The 22,873-nt window shown below is 39.1% G+C and overlaps 1 protein-coding gene and 1 pseudogene across 1 annotated transcript in view; one reads left to right on the top strand and one right to left on the bottom strand.

The window, feature by feature from the left end:
• Positions 1–22,873, bottom strand: part of Ccdc73 (coiled-coil domain containing 73) — an 84,814-nt gene that overhangs the window by 40,709 nt on the left and 21,232 nt on the right. Inside the window, exons 6-8 of the mRNA XM_055604552.1 lie at positions 14,362–14,400; positions 6,677–6,812; positions 6,363–6,442 (exon numbers count right to left, since the gene is read on the bottom strand). Of these exons, the coding sequence (XP_055460527.1) occupies positions 6,363–6,442; positions 6,677–6,812; positions 14,362–14,400 (255 nt within the window). The remainder of the gene's footprint in view (positions 1–6,362; positions 6,443–6,676; positions 6,813–14,361; positions 14,401–22,873) is intronic.
• On the top strand, positions 411–948 carry LOC129674530 (60S ribosomal protein L11-like; annotated as a pseudogene).

Consider the following 22,873-nt stretch of genomic DNA (forward strand, 5'->3'; position numbering starts at 1 on the left):
AGGAAATATTAAGATCATATACCACAAGTTGTTTTAATTCCAGGAATTACAGTTTGTTCCACACACACAAATCAGTAAGTGTAATTCAGCACTCAAATATACTTCAAGACAGAAACACATGATCCTTGAAATTGATATAAAAAATGGGCTTCAACAAGTTCAAAATCTTGTCCTGATAAAAGCCCTGAAGAAACTAGAAGGAACAAGCCTCAACACACATAAGGCAATGTACAGCAAATCTTTAAGCCAACATTGAACTAAAAAGTGAAAAAGTGAAAGCATGTTTTTACAATCAGGATTGAGACCCATTCTCTCCTCTTATAGTTAACAGAGTGCTCAAAGTCTTATCTAGACCAATAATGTAAGAGAAAAATATACAAATAAGAAATAAAGGTATTCTGTTCTCCATCATGGCACAAGATCAAAGTGAAAAAGAGAACCGCATCCAAGAACTTTGCATCTGCGAGCTCTGCCTCAATATCTGTGTGGAGGAGGGTAGAGACAGACTGACCTGAGCAGCAAAGGTGTTGGAGCAGCTCACAAGCCAGACACCTGTTGTTTCCAAAGCTAGGTACACTGTCAGGTCCTTTGGCATCAGGAGAAATGAAAGGATTGTTGTTCATTACACAGTCTATGGAGCCAAGGCAGAAGAAATTGTGGAGAAAGGCCTGAGGGTGTGTGAGTATGAGTTATAGAAAAATAACTTCTCAGATACTGGAAACATTGAAACTTTGGTTTTGGGATTCAAGAACACATTGATCTGGGCATCAAACAGAACCCAAGCATTGGCTTCTATTGACTGGACTTCTACACAGTGCTGGATAGGCCAGGTTTCAGCATTGCAGCGAGAAGTGCAGGCTGCATTGGGACCAAGCACAGAATCAGCAAGGAGGAGGCCATAGGCTAATTACACAGAAGTATGATGGGATCATCCTTCCTGGCAAATAAACTTTATCCAAAAGACCAAAAAGTATTTTCTCAGAAATGAAAAGAAGGAAAAAGGAGAAGGAAGAGGAGAAGAAGAAGAAGAAGAAGAAGAAGAAGAAGAAGAAGAAGAAGAAGAAGAAGAAGAAGAAGAAGAAGAAATAAAAAAGGAAAGAAAGAAGTCCAAATGACTTCTAAAACAATATAGCCAACTGCTGTTGCCCTTGGTTGTCTCTTGAGATTGAAGATAAGCCTCTATTACTGAAGATACCTCATACTTAGGACAACATTCTCAGATAATTAGAGCCGCATCTAACCTGAAAGGCTCCTTCCTACAATAGCTTCCACGGTACTGAAAAAATATCATGCAAGCCACCAAGGGAGGAAAGCAATTAATAGTTGTACCCATCTGTAATCCCTATGAATCACAACAATAACCAGCATGCCAAGATACCTATAAAGGTCCAATAAATGGCACTTAGATATTGGTGGTAACCAACAGCTGTCTGACTAGAATCAAGGCCCACTCAAAAGGAAGGAAATCATGCCTATATTACAAACCTAGCCAACTTCCTGGAGCTAGTGAGGTTGTGAACCTTACAAAAGCATCTATTATTAACACCTTGGTAGACCAGCACAATTCCTTACTACATTCTAAAATGTACCCTTACGCCCACAGATAAGTGTAGCTCTCTTTTCTCATCAAAAAAGTTTCTCTTTATAGGAAATGGAGACCATCACAGAAAATCACAACTGAATAGCACAATAAAGAAAAAACAGATCATGAGGAGCCTATCCCCAACGAACACATGTACAACACGGCTCCTGCACCTATAGTTCAGGGAACATCACAGGAGAGGGGAGTGAAAAGATTTTAATAGCCAGAATACCAGAAAGCCTGTTATGAAACAGTCTCTCCTAGAAATGTCTGTATAAGTAAGACCAGAACAATGGCAATTATTAATGGGCATGCTATCTCAAAAAAGGGCGTGGGGCAATTTTGCAGTATCCCTAGACAAAGAATTATAGGCAAGTAATGACTGCTAAAAGGAAGAATTGGCCTCTCCTAGGGATGAATCTTTAACTGGTTATCCATTACAAAGTGGTCAGCCCACAAAGACATGTCCACACAAACAGCAAAGCAAACTCATCAGGTTGTATTTATGCATGTAACAACAATGATCAAAGAAAAACAGAGCATGATTTTTGAGAGTGAGGGTAGACATGGGAGGGGTCAGAAGGAGGAAGAGGATATGTGATGTAACTATTTTATTTTTAAAATATATAAAAATAAGTTAAAATTTTATTTTTAAAAAATACCCCCCAGGTGACCAAGAACCTGAGACTAGATAGACCAGGGGCCTAAGGAAAAACCAAATACTCTTGTTCTGCTAGCGGAATACAGCAATAAAACAGCTCCTAAAACAACGTTTTTTAGGAGTTGCTATGCTGCTACCTGCTATACTAGTAGATCAGTACCTTGGCCAACCACCATCAGAGAAGCTTCCTCCTACAGTGACGGGAACAAATACAGAGGAGCCACCACTGGACAATGTGCAGAGTGGCAATTCCTTGAGACACTCAGTCCTAAATGGGCTGTCTCCATTAAATCACTCCCTTCAGGGATCAGGGGACTGTGCAAGAGGAGGCAAAAGTTCTAAAACCCAGTGGGGATGATGACACCAAGGAAACAAAGCCTTCTAGACCCCACAGGACTGACTCACATATGAGCTCTGAGACTGGCAGCATGCACAAGGCCTGCATAAGCCTAAGCCAGATGGGCTACCAGCACTGAGAAGGGAAGTCAGCACAAGCCCCCATCCCGAACCCAGAAGCTACTTCCAGCTGACAACTGCTCACAAAGGAAAACTTAGGGTTTTCCATGAAGTCTCACTGGGTACACAAACTATACTTAGGTGCTAGGCCTATGCCCATCAGTAGACGGCCAACATAAAACAAACTCAGTGGTATTTTTGGAGTTGTTTGCTTGTTTGTGTTTATTTTTGCTTTGTTTGAAAGGGTTTTCTTCCCCCTCACAAAGTTTTTCTGGTATTCTCTTTTTAACCTTAAAGACCTTTTGCTTATACATTATGGTTTCTGACTTTGTTTTTATGAGTTTCCTGTGTGTATGAATGTATGTGTCTCCGTATCTGCTTGTGTTCCCACCCCCACCCTTTGGCTCTTTTTGTTTTCAGTTTGTTTGGTTTTTCAAGACAGGGTTTCTCTGGCTGCCCTGGACTTGTTTTGTAGACCAGGCTGGTCTCAAACTCAAGAGACCCGCCTGCTTCTGCCTCCTGAGTGCTAGAATTAAAGGTGTGTACCACCACGCCTAGCTGTTTGTTTTTATTTTTATTATATTCTAATGAAAGAGAGAAAGAATGAGTTTGGATTGGTGGAGGATAAAGAAGAGCTGGAGGGAGAATAGTAATCAGAATATATTTTAATTAAAATATAGAGACAGAATAAATATTCTCAACACAGGAAAAAGAACAGTACCATGAAGAATGCTTCTTTTGAACTTATTAGCAGTCTAGACACAACTGCTATGTGAGCTAGAGAACATAACAAAATAAATTTCCAAAACTGAGAAGAAAGAGAAAGTAAAAGGAACAGAACACTGAAGAATTGTAACAACTGCAAATGATGTCACACATACATAGTGGCAATACTAGAAAGGGAAGGGAACAAACCCAGTATGGAAGCAGTAGCAACCGAGAATTTTTTGAAAGAAATGTTAGACACCAATCCTCAAGTCCAGAAACCACACAAGCACCAAGCAGAATAAATACAGAACAACAGAAACTACACCTCTGTTTCCTAGAGCCGACATTCTCACAAACAGAGGAGGATCCTCATTAGTAGAGTTAGTCATCCTCCCAGATTAACTCTAGCTTGTGTTAAGTTGACGTCAAACTAGGCAGCAAAGCACTGTTACAGGACATACTGGACTGAAAGCTCCTCCCTGCTGGCTAGCTCACAGAGTACCAAAAGATGCATGCATGCTGCTGGGGATGTCTTAGAATTTCTATTGCTATCATAAAATACTATGATCATAAGCAACTTGGGGAGGAAAGGGTTTATTCCATCTTATAGTTTGTATTCCATCATCCAAGGAAGTTAAGGCAGAAAGTCAGTACAGGAACTTTGGAGGCAGAAGCTGACACAAAGGTAATGGAGGGGTGCTGCTTACTGGTTTGCTCACCTTGCCTTCTTACAGTACCTAGGACCACCACTGTGAGTTGGGCCCTCCCACATCAACCATCAATCAAGGAATTGCATCACAGGCTTATCCAAAGACCAATCTAGTTGGGGGCATTTTCTCAGTTGAGGTTCCCTCTTCTAAAAGGACTCTAGGTTGTATCAAGTTGACATAAAATGACTCATCACTGCCCTGCATAAAACAATACCAACTGGCCAGGCAAAGTGCACCGAGTGGTGCAGTACTGGCTAGTCTCTTTTAGAAGTAACCAGCCACTTATGAGTGGATTTGGGGCCTGCTCCAGAAGAGGGAATCCAGAGCTGGCAATAGGTTCATTCAGAAAGGCAGACAGGACAGACAGCAGAAGAGGGAGAAAACAGGGAACAGGACAGAAGCCTACAACAAAGGGCCTCTGAAAGACTCTAGCCAGCCAGGTATTAAAGCACATGCTGAGACTCATAGCCAAACTTTGGGCAGAATGCAGGGAAACTTATGAAAGAAGGGGGAGATAGAAAGACCTGGAAGGGACAGGAGCTCCACAAAGAGAGCAACAGAACCAAGAAATCTGGGCAGAGGGGTCTTTTGTGAGACTGATACTCGAACCAAGTACCATGCATGGAGATAACCTAGAATCCCTGCACTGATGTAGCCCATAGCAGCTCAGTGTCCAAGTGGGTATTCTGGTAAGGAGAATAGAGACTGCCTCTGACAAGAACTCAGTGGCTGGCTCTTTGATGACCTCCCCCTTATCAGGCCACAGAGGAAGACAATGCAGCCAGTCCTGATGAGAACCTGATAAGCTAGGGTCAAATGGAAGGGGAGGGGGACCTCCCCTGTCAGTGGACTGTGGGAGGGGCATGGGAGGAGAAGGAGGAAAGGTGGGATTGGGAGGGAATGAGGGATACAGTTGGGATACAAAGTGAATAAGTTGTAACAAATAAAAAAAAATTTTTAAAGAAAAAAATAAACAAGAAAAATAAAATGATTTCATCAAAAGTCCATGACTGGAGAGGTCACAGACCTTATGGTGTAAGGTACTGCTATTTTGCTAAATGGGCACGCTGCCTTCTAAATAACTATGCTTATGTGTATAGGCTGGTGCTGCTGTCAGCTTTGGTCAGAGAAGCTTCTTTCTACAGTGGCAGTAGTAACTGCAGAACTTTAGAACTGGCCAATGAAAGGAGAACAAGTGCAACGTTAGCACTCAGCTATAAACAGGAAATCTCTATCACCCCCTCTGAGCCTCAAGGAACATCGTGAAGAATGAGTAGAAAGAATGTGAAAGCTGGAAGAAGGTCAGGGAATGATGTGGAACAATGGTCCCAGGCATGAAATAGTGGTCACACTCGTCAACTCACAGAAGCTGTGATCACCTACAAAGTATTGGCGCCACCCATATCCTGTCATGGAGGGCAGGAAAAAACTCAGAAGGCCCTACTTCTACCTGAGAATTTATAGCCAGTTAATAGTTGCTGGAGGAAGAATAGACATCTTCTTCTGTGGTGTAGCCACTGGTAAGAGCAGCCCTAACGAAACTCACAGCCACTGAAAAAAGAGACTAGGTTAAATGTGGTGAGGAGACCTGTCCACTGTAGGCGGCACAATTACCTTGGCTAGGATCCTTGACTGCAGAGGCAAAAAAAGGAGGTGAGCAACAGCAAGCATTCATCAGGTCTGTTTCTCACTGTGTGTGATGTGTCCAAATCTTTCACACCTCTACTACCTTGGCCTCCTTACCGAGACTGACTGGAATTATGACCCAAAATAAACCTTTTCCCTTACGGCACTTTTATCAGAACATTTTATCACATCAACAGGAAAATAAATTGAAACATACTGTAAACTTCATTAAAGTAGAAACATGTTTTATATTCTTCATAGTTATATTTAGCACTACATAATACCTACTATATACAAACTTTTTAAAGAAAAAAGAAAAAGAATGAAAGAATGGAAAAAGCAAGCATAATGTCCATCTAACTGACGCAGTAAATTTTTGCAGGCTATTCCTACTTCTCTAAGAAGGTACATCTCTGATGATAAGTTGAAGAAATAATATTTTGAATGGATTAGAAAAATCATTCATTATACGTGCTAGAATCATACTTAACACTTATGAATTTATATTCTGCTTTCACCAAAAAAAAAAATACTCAACTGTTTTCTAGTAATAATCCGTAATATCTGATAATACCAAATATTTTAGACTATAGTTTTTTGCTTAACATGTCAATCATACCTTCTTTAAAGTCTGTATTTCAGATTCTTGTTTTTCATTTAAGGAGGAGAGTCTTTTGTTTAACTGTATTGCTTCTTGTACTGTAACATAAAAATATTAGAGATGGATTATATAACTTGTATATTTCAAAGATAGTATCACTAATATGGACAATAAAACAGTCCCAATGCAATGCATAATTCTAGCTTAATTTAATATTCACTAAACTATCATTTATTATTACTAGTATCAGGTAAGTTCAATTTACTAATAATAAGGAAGTCCACTTAAACATTGCACATTAAACATAAAAGTTTAGATAAAATAGCACCTACCATTTTGTTCTAACTTTACATGATTCTCTCTCACCAATCCAAACTGATTTGTTACTGTAGCATAAGATTTTTCAATTTCATTCAGTTGCTTGTGATAATCTTCTTTAGCTAGATGGTGTAAATGAGCCTTTTGTTCCTATTTGAAGAATAATTTTAAAGTTATGCACATAGAATAAATGCACATACATGTATAACAATTTCTGATAGCTGTCCGATGACTTCCATGTGCATGTCACGGTACATGTATGTATAAAGACACAATCATAAAAAATAATTTTAAAATAGAATGACAAGGAACCAGACAGATAACTCAGCAGGTAAAGGTACTTGACACCATCCTGATAAATTGTTTAATCTCCAGGACCCACATAGGTAGAAAAAGAGAACCAACTCTCAGAAGTTTTCCTCTGACCTCTCAGTAAGCACATGCTCCATTCTACCCCATCCCCCACACATGAAGTAAGAACATAATAAAAATGGAATGACAGGGACCAAGAACAATACTTTGCAGTGAGAGGGAGATAATATAATATCATAGAAAATGTAGAAGAATTTTAATCCAACAACATGGATACCCTGATCACATCCAAAGACTTTCTAGGTCTATGTGATCTGGCTGGAAAGCAGAACCTTCATATTCATACATGCTTTTAATCCCAAACAATGAAGGTAAAGTCAAGTTTGTAGAAGGAAGCAGCTGTGGTTAAAAGTCTAATTGAGAGGCAGACAAAGTAAAGAATCAGAGAAGGATTTGACAGAATAGGATATGCCCAACTCTCATGAGAACAGCAGGGGAAAGAGAGGCAATTTAAGGGAGAGCAGCACAGAGAGAGGAGGCAGTTTTACCAGGACAGTTACAGAGACAGGTTACAAAGCGTGAACAAGCTAGACACAGGTGAAGACAGAATGAGCCACAGAATGAGAAAAAGCCAGAAGATTAGAACATACTGCCAAAGTTAGTATGAGGCCAAGCACAGAAATTCAGTCAGAAACTGAGAGAAGCCATATTGAATCAGTTAGCTTGGAGAGAAATTTGAGCCAGAACAGCTGAATTGAACCAGCCAGTGGGAGTTCATAAAGAGCTAGAAAGGGTGAGCTTAATCAGCAGTAAGTCCCAGAGGCTGAAAACATTCTAGTCCTTGATTAGATTGTGTGGAGGCTGGAGTCTTAGGCCTTGGTTAGCAGACAAAGACAGTAAAGCTTCTGAGATGACAACTAAGTCAGAAGAATAAAAGTTACTTTTGCATCAGTAGCCCTCTTAAATACAAAAGATAGCACTCCTATGTACAAAAGACAAGTGGGCTGAGAAAGAAAGTAGGGAAACAACACCCTTCACAATAGCCACAAAGGACATAAAGTACTTTGGTATAACTCTAACCAAGCAAGTCAAAGGCTTGTATGAAAAAAACTTTCAGTCTCTGAAGAAAGAAATAGGAGAAGATAACAGAATATGGAAAGCTCTCCCATGCTCATGGCTTGGCAGGATTAACATAGTAAAAATGGCCATCTTACCAAAAGTAAACTACAGATTCAATGCAATTCCCATCAAATTACCAACACAATTCTCTACCTTGACCTTGACCTTGAAAGAAAAATTCTCAATTTCATATGGAATAACAAGAAACCCAGAATCACTAAAACAATCTTCTACAATAAAAGATCATCTGGAGGTATCTCCATCCCTGATCTCAAGCTGTACCATAGAGCAACAGTAATAAAAACTGCATGGTATTAGCATAGAAACAGAATGGTGGATCAGTGGAATCAAATAGAAGACCCAGAAATAAACCCACACACTTATGGACACCTGATTTTTGACAAAGATGCCAAAACCATACAATGGAAAAAAGACAGCATCTTCAACAAATGGTGCTGGTCTAACTGGATGTCTACATGTAGAAAAATACAAATAGATTCATACTTATCACCCTGCACAAAACTAAAACCCAAGTGGATCAAAGACCTCAAAATACAAACAGATACACTAAACCTGTTAGAAGAAAAAGTGGGGAAGAGCCTTGAACACATCAGCACAGGAGACAACTTCCTGAACAGAACACCAACAGCACAGGCTCTAAGAGCAACAATCAATAAATGGGACCTCATGAAACTGAAAAGCCTCTGTAAAGCAAAGGACATTGTCATCAGAACAAAATGACAGTCTACAGACTGGGAAACAATCTTCACCAACCCTATTTCTGACCGAGGTCTAATATCCAGAATATATACAGAACTTAAGAACTTAAACAGCAACAAATCAAATAACCCAATTAAAAAGTGGGGTATAGAGATAAACAGAGAATTCTCAATAGAGGAACATCAAATGGCAGAGGAACACTTCAAGAAATGCTCAACATCCTTAGTCATCAGAGAAATGCAAATCAAAACAACCCTGAGATTTCTTAGAATGGCTAAGATCAAAAACTCAAGTGACAACACATGCTGGAAAGGATGTGGAGAAAGAAGAATCCTACTTCATTGCTGGTCAGAATGTAAACTTGTACAACCACTTTGGAAATCAATCTGGCACCTTCTCAGACAATTAGGAATAGTGCTTCCTCAAGATCCAGCTATACCACTCCTCGGCATATATCCAAAAGAGGCTCAAGTATACAACAATGATATTTGCTCAACCATGTTCACAGCAGCTTTATTTGTAATAGCCAGAAACTGGAAACAACCCAGATGCCCCTCAACTGAGGAATAGAAACAGAAATTGTGGTACATTTACACAATGGAATACTACTCATCAATTAAAAACAAGGAAATCATGAAATTTGCAGGCAAATGGTGGAAACTAGGAAAGATCATCCTGAGTGAGGTATCCCAGAAGCAGAAAGACACACATGGTATATACTTACTTATAAGTGGATATTAGACATATAATATAGAATAGTCACACTAAAATCTGTACACCTAAGGAAGCTGGTGTACAGCTTAGATGCTCAATCCTCATTCAGAAAGGCAAACAGGATGGACATCAGAAAAGGGAGAAAACAAACAGGATAGGATCCTACCACAGAGGGTCTCTGAAAGACTCTACCCAGCAGGGTATCAAAGCATATGCTGAGACTCATAGCCAAACTTTGGGCAGAGTGCAGGGAAACTTATGAAAGAAGGGGGAGATAGAAAGACCTGGAGGGCACAGGAGCTCCACAAGGAAAGCAGCAGAATCAAGAAATCTGGGCACAGGGATCTTTTCTGAGACTGATACTCCAACCAAGGACCATGCATGAAGATAACCTAGAACCACTGCACAGATGTAGCCCATGACAACTCAGTGTCCAAGAGGGTTCCCCAATAATAGGAACAGGGACTGCCTCTGACATGAACTCATGGGCTGGCTCTGTGATCACCTCTACCTGAGGGGGGAACAGCCTTACCAGGCTACAGAAGAAGACAGTGAAGCCAGTCCTGATGAGACCTGATAGGCTAGGGTCAGATGGAAGGAAAGGAGAACCTCCTCTATCATTGGATTGGGAGGGGGTGGTGGAGGGGGCTACAGCTGGAATACAAAGTGAATAAATTGTAATTAATAAAAATAAAATAAAAATTAATATCAAAAGTTGCTGTTACAAAAAAGTCTACAATAAGTCTCATGTTCATAGTAGCTATATTCGTAATAACCAGAAACTGGAAACAACCTAGATGTCCCTCAACCGAAGAATGGATAAAGAAACTGTGGTACATTTATACAATGGAATACTACTCAGCCATTAAAAACATGAGGCATAATTAGTAAAAGTTGTATCCTACTCAGAAGGGTTAATTTATATAAATTTGTATCTACCTAAGTAGTTACTATTAGCAATTACTAAACAATAGAAAATAATGAACCATATTTAAGTTCCTCGCTTTAGAGAATTACTAATTCTTAGCAGATATATAAAAATCTAAAAAACAATACTGTTCAGGCACACCACCATTGAGACATGCCCAGCATGTCTAAGCCTTACTGCCTAATAACTGCAGCCACTTAGTTTTTAAGTCTACATTTTGATCATAAGATGAAATTCAGTTCAGGTTCTCAGGCTCTGCCTGCCTGAGAACTTGAACATCCTTTTACTTACAATTCAATTCGACACTTATTGAATGTTCTGCTTGAATCAATGATATATGTTCTCCTTAAACAAAACCACAATACCCTGCTATGTCCCTTTCTCCAGGAACGATGAGGAACTGGAAAGTCCACAAGCCTATATCCTAGCTAATCAACTTAAAATGCTTTGTCTGGCTACCTAACTACACTGTACTTGGAAACGCTTTGTTTAGCTGGTCAAAAGGATGAAATGCTGCTCTCCCCTTGCTTCCTACCTGGTTACCTGGTTACTGTTTTTCATATAAAAAGCCTGCATTAGAAACAGACTGGCTTCACAGTCTGGCTCCTGAGTCCAGACTGTCCCTGACCAATCAGTCTTTGTCCAGTAAGTAATAAACTCACATCAGGCTGAGTCTGCTGCTCATGTGGTCAATGCTCAACTACTCCTGAACCACAACAAAGATCACTATATGCTAATGGAATGTTTTCAAGTCAAGAAAAATTTCAGCTTAAATCCATACTTACCTAGCCTTTAAGAGAACACTGTCTATTACATATTAATTTATGATCTCATAATAAAATCCTTAACCTTTCAGTTAAAAAGTATTAAACAGGTAGTCAACAGCTACAAAAGTCAGTAATCCTGTCAGTGAAAAATATAACAAAGTTTGGAGATTCCTTTCACAGGCCATCCCTAGTCATCAAGCTCCATATACTTTAAACTGTTATATACTTATTCCAAAAGTCCTTTGCTTGAGGCCAAAGTGGAATCCAAGAAAAATAAAGTTTCATTAATTTGATTGCTGTAATTCTGCTTTTCAGATACTGCAGCCTATTCAATGGTCATGATAAATACTATTAAGACTTGTAAATCCCATGGGCACCTATAGCTGTGGGCACCAGGCATGCACAATGTGCGCAGACGCAAATACAGGCCAACAATATAAACTAAAACATTTTATTCTAAAAGAATACTGTCACTCTGAATTACATCAAAACCTTCAGCATGGAAACTTTGTTTTAATTTGCCAAAGAAAAAGACATCTTTCCTCTAAGTCTTTCCTTAAAAGAAAGTAATATACTTTCCTTTAAGAGAAGGAAAACTTGGCTTAAAGGTCATTAGACACTGTTTTACTTCATTAAGCAGACAGCAGTTATAGCCGTGACGGCTATCTGTAACTTTAATTATGCACAATATCAGCTACTTGGTATCCACTGGATACAACAGAATTTTCCTCAGTGGCTAACTCATAGTAATGGCTAATTTGATGTTTCCAATTTGCCCTAGAGTATTTTGTTACATACTTATTGGTAATGACCATGATTTTTCCAAGGTGAGGGAGACAGACAAATATTTTGATTCATAATGTGTTAATTTCTATAGGGCATATCTCTACCTTTACAATACACCTTTATAAGGAAGTCAATTTCTTCAACTCCCCATAGACTGGCATTTACTAGGAGTTAAGTGCTCACCTCTAGAGAGGCATTAACATCTTTAAAATGTATTAACACTATTTTAAAATTATTTCTTTTAGGACCCTCTGCTACAAGTTCTACAAGTTTTCTCTGGACACGACTGGATGTCTATATTGTTTCCTGGCTTGCCCATGGTGCTAAAGAATATAGAAGATAGTATACTGCTTTCATAAAATAAGATTTTGAATTTGAAAAAGTCACGTGAATTATATAAGAATAATAGAATAATAAATTAAGAATTATAAAACACTGGTGGGAGTGCAAACTTGTACTTTGGAAATCAATCTGGCACTTTCTCAGAAATCTAGGAAGAGCCAAACCTCAAGACCCAGTTATACCACTCCTGGGCATATACCCAAAAGATGTTCTACCATTCAACAAGGACATTTGCTCAACCATGTTCATAGTAGCTATATTCGTAATAACCAGAAACTGGAAACAACCTAAATGTCCCTCAACCAAAGAATGGATAAAGAAACTGTGGTACATTTATACAATGGAATACTACTCAGCCATTAAAAACAAGGAAATCATGAAATCATGAACTAGAAAAGATCATCCTAAGTGAGCTAACACAGACCCAGAAAGACACAGATGGTATATACTCACTTACAAGAGGATTTTAGTCATATAGTACAGGATAGACATACTATATTGCACAGACTCCAAGAAATAAGTCTGATGGACACCTTGGGCTTCATGTTGGCCCACTAGTTAGGGGAGTGAGGGATATCTCTGACATGGACTACGTTGCCTGCTTTTTGATCACTTCCCCTGATGGGACTTCCCTACAAAACTACAAGGGAGGAAGACAAACTCAGTCTTCATGTGAATAGATGAGCTATGGTGTCTGGGAAGGGGGGACTCCCCTATTCTGAAAAACAGGGGAGAGGGAGGGTGGAACTTGGAAGAGAGGAGGGAGGGACCTATGACCAAGATGTATATTGAATCAATTAATTAAAAAGGAAGTATAAGAAAAATATATAAAAGAATGTCTAGGAAATATGATTTTTAACTTTTACATAAAAATATTGCTCATGAATGGACATATAATATTAGTTATACTCCATATATAAAATAATTTTAATGAAAAGTGATACAATGCTTTCAACTATCAGGAAAAATGTGACTTAGTCATACTGACAAAAAAAACTTGGAGATACTTCCATTTTTTTAAAGATTATCAGTATCTGTTTAATGAAATTTTAAACTGGAATAAAATAAAACACATTTTATGTGGCCTTTGGTCCTTCACTTGTAGCCTTATCTCCCAGGTCAAAGGGCACATTATTCAATTTCTCTATATTTTGTGTAAAACCACTGTAGCGTTGAAGATGACTTTCAGCACAAATGTCATGGTACTTACAGCTAAGCTGGAATCTAGTTTTTCAGCTTCTTAATTAAAATCAGTTTAAAATCATCTGACAATATTGTCTTTATTCTCTCCAGCTGAATGTAAATAGAATCTTCACATCTTTTATTTAATTGAGACTACCAATCTTTCTATGAGCTCTCTCATTTTTAACACCTCAAAACAATTTCAAGAAGCAAAATATTAAACATGATGTTAAATGTTATATCAATAATCTTCATTTCTTATATACGTGATAGCCAAAGTATATTCAAATTTTAATTTTACTTGCTTTACAGTCTATTCCAAGGAATGAAGATTAGAATAGCATAAGCCCACCCAAGAAGCCTTTTTAAGATTTAAGTAAATACAGTGAGAATTCTGTTCAACTAAAACCACACACACACATTCTGAATCAAATACAGTCACAAGGGAGAATATTAAAATAAGAATTCCATAAGATGTTATTCTGTAAAATAAATAGTAATCTTTATGTGCACAGAAATAAAAATAACAGAAATATTTACTTGACTAATAATGAGTACCATATTCTAAATATAGAACAATAAAGGATGGACACTATCCCATATTTTATTTATTTTGCAATATGGAAATATTCAAAAATCTGCAAATAATTTTGTAAAATTTGTCTAAGCTGAAATTGTGGCAGGTCTTTAAACTATAACAATATCCAGTAGCAACTACTCTGGGTTTTGTTTTTGTTTTGTTTTTTTACTAAAAGTTTCAACTTACATTACAATATTTCTATGAATGTTATGTACCAACCCAAGTGGTAAAAATACATAATTTTCTTACCATTTCACCCACTTTCTTCTGTAAAGAATATTGAGAAACCTTGAAAAGCAGAGAAAAATATTATTAAAATTCTTTACTATATGTTTCTTCTGACATCAAAACTGCATGCTACCAAATGTGGCCTTTATCTTCTATTAAAATATTTAGGGATTTTTTACAGTAACTCTCTTTCTTACAACATCAGTACATTCAAGCCAGTATGGTATCTTGTGCCTACAATCCTAGCACTTGGAAGGAAAGCTAAGACCAACACAGTTAAGATCCTATCTCAAAAAAATACATTCATTGCCTTTTTTTTTTTTTTTTTTACCACGTATTTACATATACTCCTAGCATACAGACTAGATAAAACAGATCCCTGGCCATAACAGTGAATTTTCAGGTGCAGCAGGAAAAGACAGTAAGTATAAAAATTATACCACATTAAAAAATGGTAACTACTTAAAAAAAAATAGAGTCCAGTACTGTTTGATATGTCACAAATAAACACAGGAATAAAAGCCATTTTGAGTAAATGAATCTCCTGACCCTCAATGAGTCCTAAATACTTTCGTACTTCCAGGGCTTCCTGTGGACTATGACAGCAATAGATATTCTCTTCTGTAGGACTCCTATAACTCACATGGCCATATAAAACACAGTATTCCAACATTTGACTTCACCGGAGTTTACCTAATCCCTCTCATGTCTATACATTTACCTAGTTTCCAGCTTTTACCACTGTGAAATATTCTGAAATATGCTTACATTTGAATTTTATAGTTAATAATTTTAGTAGAATACATTTCAAAAAGCAGATTTCCTAAGGTTTATTCTCTTAAAAAAATTACAGAGCTACTTTTAATACTCTGGACTCAGAAGGGGTCAGCCCCTCACTCTCAGGAACGGCCCAGTGAAAGAGAAGCTACCTGAATGAAAGGAAGCACAAAAGAGAGCTGCTGCAGACTCCTGGCAAAGAGAATGCTACCAGTGCTGGGACCTTTGAGCATTACAGGAAGAAGCCGGCATTTGGTGGACCTGGTACCATGCACACAGGCAAAGGGCGCAGAGCTGTTCGCGTTCCATGTCTTCCTCATTTGCCTTTTTCCTGCTCCTGCTGCATGCTCTCCAAATCCCTGGGGCTAGGGATGATGGGCACACTGTTTTTTGCCCTTCATCTTTTTTTTCATATTTTTCTGGCAGGCTAGCTCACACTGGATACATTTTTGTCTTTAAAAAAATGTCACTTAGTCCTCCAGAATAGCTGACCAAGTTAAACTGTAACCAGTCATGTACGAATTCTCATTTTCTTCAATATACTTACATTTGTTAAACTTTTAGAAAAATAAAATAACTGCTTCACATTCAGTGTGAAACAAATGCCTTAGCCAGCTCCATAACCTCAATAGAATAGGTTATGTGTAAGTCACTTCTTCAGTAAACACAGAATGTTTGCCCACTGTGAGAAAGTGCATTAATGTAGGGACTGGGGGTAACAACTGCGGACTCAGGAAAAGCCTGCCCACTTTCATTGTGAGAAAGAAAAACCATAAGCAATGTACATAAGTTAGAACATATGACATTTAGATATTGATAACTGCTAAAGAAAAATAATCAGGAAAAGCAATTTCACTGCATGGTCAGGAAAGACCTTCCTTGAAACAGGAACTTTTAGTTAAACACTAGAAATAGAAGGAAGAATATTTCAACAAGTTCAAAGTACTTAACATGGTCGATAACGTCCTTTTGTTTCTTTATTTCAAAAAATTAGAAAGCTCATGTGGCAAGAACAAAGTAAATGGGAAAAACAGACAAAGATAACTTCAGAGGTGGCAGAATTAAAATCCTTGTTAGCCTTGTAATTTGTGGGAGGGGTTATACATTCACTAGATAGCTTCAAGCAAATAGGCTGATTCTGTTGTAAAGGGCTACTCTGATTTAAGTAGACAGGTGGACAGAGATGGCACTGGGAACACATGCTCCAGCCCGCCATTCATATAAATACTGAAGGCATACATTTACTCTGTGTGGCCTCATGATGACATGATGCTGTCATCTGCACAGTTCATGCTTGAGAACTGAGGAAATTACACAAAAGTGCATACTGTCTAAAATCCATCATGTACATGTATAAAACTATCAGAGAATAAAAAGCAAAATTTTTAAAGTTGTCATAAAAAGAATTATATGTACGTTTCTGAATAAGACTGAAACCTAAACAAAGTAAAAATAACAAAAATAATATATAAATAAAATGTGGCACATGAAAGACTGGAAACTATCCCTGTTTCTATAAAGCAGCACACTTTCACCATGATAATTAGCATACTTAAATCCTCTGCCCAGACCAGAAGAACACCAAGAGGCAACCTCCTGCACACAGTGCCTATGAAAGCACAAAGCCACTCTTCATCTCTACTGACTGATACACAGGGTCTCCTAAAGTTAAAAAGTTTATACACAGCAGAGGAAATGATTAACTAAGTTAAGAGACAGCCTACAGAATAAGAGAAAAATCGTTGCTAGGCATTTATCTTTAAAAGGATGAATATCTAAAGTATACAAAGAACTCAAAAAACTAAATTTCAGAAAATCAAATCATCCATTCAATATAAAATGAACAGTTCTCAAAAGATGAAGTACAAATGGCCAATAAAACACTAAAAATGTTCAATCTTGTTAACTATCAGAGATACAAATTAAAAGTATATCATCCCACCCCAGTCAGAACAACAGTCGTTTAGGAAACAAATAATTCCAAGTATGGTGGTGCACACATTTTTTTCTGAGACAGGGTTTCTCTGTGTAGCCTTGGCTGTCCTGGACTCACTTTGTAGAACACACATGGTGGTGGTGCATACCCTTAATCCTAGCACTCAGAAGATAGAAGGAAACAGAACTCTGGGAGTTCAAGACCACCACCTGGTCTACATAGCAAGTTCCAACTCAGCCAGGGTTATACAATGAGACCCTGTCTCAAAAAAACAAAAACAAAAAAAAAAAAAAAAAAAAAACTTCGGGGAGGCGGGGCAAGATGGCGGTGCCAGGAGGACTCTCATTCTGAGCAGCAGCACAGCAGGATCAGCAGAGTGACCAGCAATCAGAACTCGCAGCCATAAAACACAAGTGATTGTGTTTCTCAAATGGGAGGATACCCCACGGTGAGGCATTCAATCAGCTTTAACTCACCCGGCTAAACCGTGGAAGAGATCCCGGTTCCGCCAGGGGCTTGATCGCCAGCCCAGAGCCACACGCCAGCGAGATCTGGTCACTGTCCCGACTGAACTATGGGCCCACAACATCACAGACTGGATTTTCCAGTCGAGAGATAACCCCACAGAGCAGGAAATGATTGGGACCGACCTTAGGTCACCCAGACATTCCCTGGAAAAGACTCAGGTTCCACGGGCACCCCAGGAGCCAGCCCAGAGCCAGAGCCAGGGATCCAGGCTCTGGCACAGAGCCCTACCTGCGCGTCTGATTCGCTGCCTCAGATAGAACTGTGGGCCCCAGGGCACCAGAGATTGAGTTTCACTGTTGGGTGCAAACCCACAGGTAGGGAAACGGCTGGTCTGATCTCAGAGCACTCAGCTGATACCATCACCCCCAGAAAGGTCTCGGGAAAATTACCCAGTTTAGGCAGACGCCCAGGCTCCCAACAGCCAGAAGGGTGGAGGCACGGGCAGGCGTCTGTGCCTGTGGGTTCTACTTGCCACCCCAGACAGAAGAGCGGTCCCCAAAGCAAAGACTGGGTGTCCCTGGCAGGAGGAAACCCCACAGCTGGGGGATCATCAGGTCTAACGCTCAGGACACCCAGCACCAAAAGACTTTCTGGATTCACGCAGACTCTAGGCTCTAGCTTTCTACTGCAGGCAGGAGCACTGTGCTCAGCCGCCATTATTGTGTACCCCTAGGGCACTGGGGCACACAGCTGCATCCTCAAACCTACAAAAGCCAGAGAGCCATTACAGCAGCCCTCAGATACTGTGCCAAGGATCAACTAGTTATCCCTAGCTAGACTGACAAAACTGTGGGAATCCCTGGTCCTTCAAGAGGGCTGCACCCACAGTGTCCGGAGCAGAGCAGTGCCCGCAGCCTACATCCCAGACAGGGACACACAGCTTCCGGTCCAGAGGGAGGCACCCAGCCTTCAGACCAGAGTGGAACCCTCAGTTACCAGCCTCCAGACCAGAGTGGCGCCACCAGGCGACAACTCAGCCTAGGTGCACATTCTCCAGGCCCAGAGCAGAGCAATCAGCCTCTGACCCAGAGACTTGCTGGGCACTCCTCTCACTTTCCCAGACAGAACTGTGTGCCCCAGGATAACAGACTGAGTTTCCCTGTTGGGAGAAAACCCCACAGCTAGGGAATCAGCAGGTTCTTCAAGAGGACTGTACCTGGAAAACTGTAACAACAACAGCAGCTCACTAAATTTATAACGAGAAACCCAGCAGTGGGGCAGCTGTCTTGAGAACTTCTATGGGTAAGAGGAGAGGCCCCCCCACCTAACAAAGACCACAGCTACTACTCAGGGCTATAAACCTGAGGTGAGCAGTGGCAACTCCTGAGAAACACTGGCCATACAGTGACCATACCCAAAAAGCAGAGGAGGACTCCTTCAGGAAAAATCATCTTCCGGCCAAGGGGATTCTCCCTACCTCAGGACTCCAGGAAGCACAGAAACTAACAGCCAACACTTAAAACAGCCCAATGGGTAGAGGTCAGTGTAAAAGCTCAACCAACAAAAAACAGAGCAATATGGCATCTCCAGAACCCAGCCATCCAGGGGCGAACAGCCGTGGACAATGCAGCATAATAGAAAATCAAGAAGATGACCTTACATCTATGCTGATGAAGAGGATAACAGAGGAAACAAATAAAACATAAAGAATTAGAGGAAGATAAAACCAAACAAATCATGGCTATCCGTAAAAAAAATGGATGAAGTTAAAGACAAACAGATTATGGCCATCCGTGAAAAAATACGAGAAGATGCAGCCAAACAGTTTGCGGACTTCAGAGAAGAAATAATTAAATCACTGAAAGAAATAAAAGAAACAGAGTTGAAGGAACTAAAAGAAAAACAGGAAAATACAATCAGACAGGTGAAGGAAGTAAACAAAACAACTCAAGACCTGAAGATAGAACTGGAAAAATTAAAGAAAACACAAATGGAAGAAATAATGGAGAGGAAGATTTCAGGGAAGAAAACAGGAACTACAGAGGTAAGCATAACCAATAGACTACAAGAGATGGAAGAAAGAATCTCAGGTGTAGAAGATACAATGGAAGAAATCGACGTATCTGTCAAAGAAAATGTTAAATCCAAAAAATTCCTGACACAGACCGTCCAAGAAATCCAAGACAATATGAAAAGACAAAACCTAAGAATAATAGGTATAGAGGAAAAAGAAGACTCCCTTCTCCAAGGCCCAGAAAATATTTTCAACAAAATCATTGAAGAAAATTTCCCCAAGTTAAAGAAGAGGCCAATAAGAATACATGAGGCCTACAGAACACCCAACAAATTTGACCAGAAAAGAAAATCCTCCCGCCACATAATAATCAAAACGTAAGTATACAGAACAAAGAAAAAATACTAAAAGCTACAAGGGAAAAAGGCCAAGTAACATATAATGCCAAACCCATTAGAATCACACCTGACTTTTCAACAGAGACTATGAAAGCTAGAAGGGCCTGGACGGATATCATGCAGACCCTAAGAGAGCACAGATGTCAGCCCAGGCTACTATACCCTGCAAAACTCTCAGTCCTCATAGACGGAGAAAACAAGATATTCAATGACAAAAACAAATTTCAACAATACCTATACACAAATCCAGCATTACAGAAGACACTGGAAGGGAAAATACAACCCAAGAAAATTAGCTTCTGTCAAGAAAACACAGGAAATAATTAACCTTACTACAGTAAAACAAAAAGCAACCAAGCACACAACCTTATGACCACAGCCAACATCAAAATCAAAGGATCTAACAGCCACTGGTCATTTAATCTCTCTCAACATCAATGGACTCAACTCTCCAGTAAAAAGACACAGATTAACAGAATAAATACGTAAACAAAACCCAGCAATCTGTTGCATACAAGAAACACACCTAAGGCATAAAGATAGACATTACCTGAGGGTAAAAGGTTGAAAGACGACTTTCCAAGCAAATGGACCCAAGAAACAAGCAGGAGTAGCCATTCTAATATCTGATAAAATAGACTTTCAACCAAAATTAATAAAAAGAGATGGGGAAGGACACTTCATACTCATCAAGGGAAAATTCCACCAGGAAGACATCACAATCCTGAACATCTATGCCCCAAATATAAGAGCACCCACATTTGTAAAAGAAACATTGATAAAATTTAAACCACATATAGATCCCCACACATTAATAGTGGGAGACTTCAACACCCACTCTCAACAAAGGACAGGTCAACAAAACAAATTAAACAAAGAAACAATATCTCTGACAGAGGTCATGAATCAAATGGACCTCACAGACATTTACAGAACTTTACACCCAAACACAAAAGAATTTACCTTCTTCTCAGCACCTCATGGAACCTTCTCCAAAATAGACCATATAGTTGGTCACAAAGCAAGCCTCAACATATACAAGAAGATTGAAATAATCCCTTGTATCTTGTCTGATCACCATGGAATAAAGCTGGACCTCAACAACAATAGAAATAGCAAAAAGCCTACACACACATGGAAACTGAACAACTTGTTACTAAATGACAGCTGGGTCAGGGAAGAAATAAAGAAAGAAATTAAAGTCTTCCTAGAACTCAATGAAAATGAAGACACAACATACCCAAACTTGTGGGACACAATGAAAGCAGTGCTAAGAGGAAAGTTCATAGCACTAAGTGCCTTCAAGAAGAAATTCGAGACAGCTCATTCAAGCTCATTAATGGCCCACTTAAAAACCCTAGAAAAAGAAGAAGCAGACACACCAAAAAGGAGTAGACAGCTGGAAATAATCAAACTCAGGGCTGAAATCAATCAATTAGAAACAAATAAAACAATTCAAAGAATCAATGAAACCAAGAGCTGGTTCTTTGAGAAAATCAACAAGATCGACAAACCCTTAGCAAAGCTAACTAAAAGGCAGAGAGACACCACCCAAATCAACAAAATCAGAAATGAAAAGGGGGACATAACTACAGACACTGAGGAAATCCAAACAATCATTAGGACTTACTTCAAAAGTTTATATGCCACAAAATTTGAAAATCTAAATGAAATGGACAATTTTCTTGATCGATTTGACTTACCAAAAGCTGAATCAGGACCAGGTAAAACAATTAAATAGTCCTATATCCCCCAAAGAAATAGACGTGGTCATCAAAAGTCTCCCATCCAAAAAAAGCCCAGGACCAGATGGCTTCAGCGCAGAATTCTACCAGACCTTCAAAGAAGAGCTAACTACAATTCTCTTTAAACTATTCCACAAAATAGAAACAGAAGGAACATTACCAAACTCATTCTATGAAGCCACAGTCACCTTGGTACCTAAACCTCACAAAGCTCAACAAAGAAAGAGAATTTCAGGCCAATCTCCCTTATGAACATTGATGCAAAAATACTTAACAAAATACTTGCAAACCGGAATACAAGAACACATCAAAGATATTATCCACTATGACCAAGTAGGCTTCATCCCAGGTATGCAGGGGTGGTTCAATATACGGAAATCCATCAATGTGATCCACCATATTAACAAACTGAAAGAAAAAACCACATGATAATCTCCATAGATGCTGAAAAAGCATTTGACAAAATCCAACATCCATTCATGTTTAAAGTATTGGAGAGATCAGGGATACAAGGCACATATCTAAACATAGTAAAGGCGATATACACCAAGCCTATAGCCAACATCAAACTAAATGGAGAGAAACTTAAAGCAATCCCACTGAAATCAGGGACAAGACAAGGCTGCCCACTCTCTCCATATCTCTTCAACATAGTGCTGGAAGTCCTTGCTAGAGCAATAAGACAGTTGAAGGAGATCAAGGGGATACAAATGGTAAAGGAAGAAGTCAAATTATCACTATTTGCAGATGATATGATAGTATACATGGGTGACCCCAAAAACTCTACCAGGGAACTCCTACAGTTGATAAACACCTTCAGCAAAGTGGCCAGATACAAAATTAACTCAAAAAAATCAGTAGCACTCCTGTATACAAAAGACAAAAGGGCTGAGAAAGAAATTAGAGAAACAACACCCTTCACAATAGCCACAAATGACATAAAGTACCTTGGTGTAACCCTAACCAAGCAAGTCAAAGACTTGTATGAAAAAAATTTCAAGTCTCTGAAGAAAGAATTAGAAGAAGATATGAGAAGATGGAAAGATCTCCCATGCTCATGGCTTGGCAGGATTAACATAGTAAAAATGGCCATCTTACCAAAAGCAATCTACAGATTTAATGCAATTCCCATCAAATTGCCAACACAATTCTTTACAGACCTGGAAAGAAAAATTCTCAACTTCGTATGGAATAA

This window comes from Psammomys obesus, unplaced genomic scaffold (assembly GCF_907164565.1).
Source record: "Psammomys obesus unplaced genomic scaffold, mPsaObe1.curated_primary_1811, whole genome shotgun sequence".
NCBI lineage: Eukaryota > Metazoa > Chordata > Mammalia > Rodentia > Muridae > Psammomys > Psammomys obesus.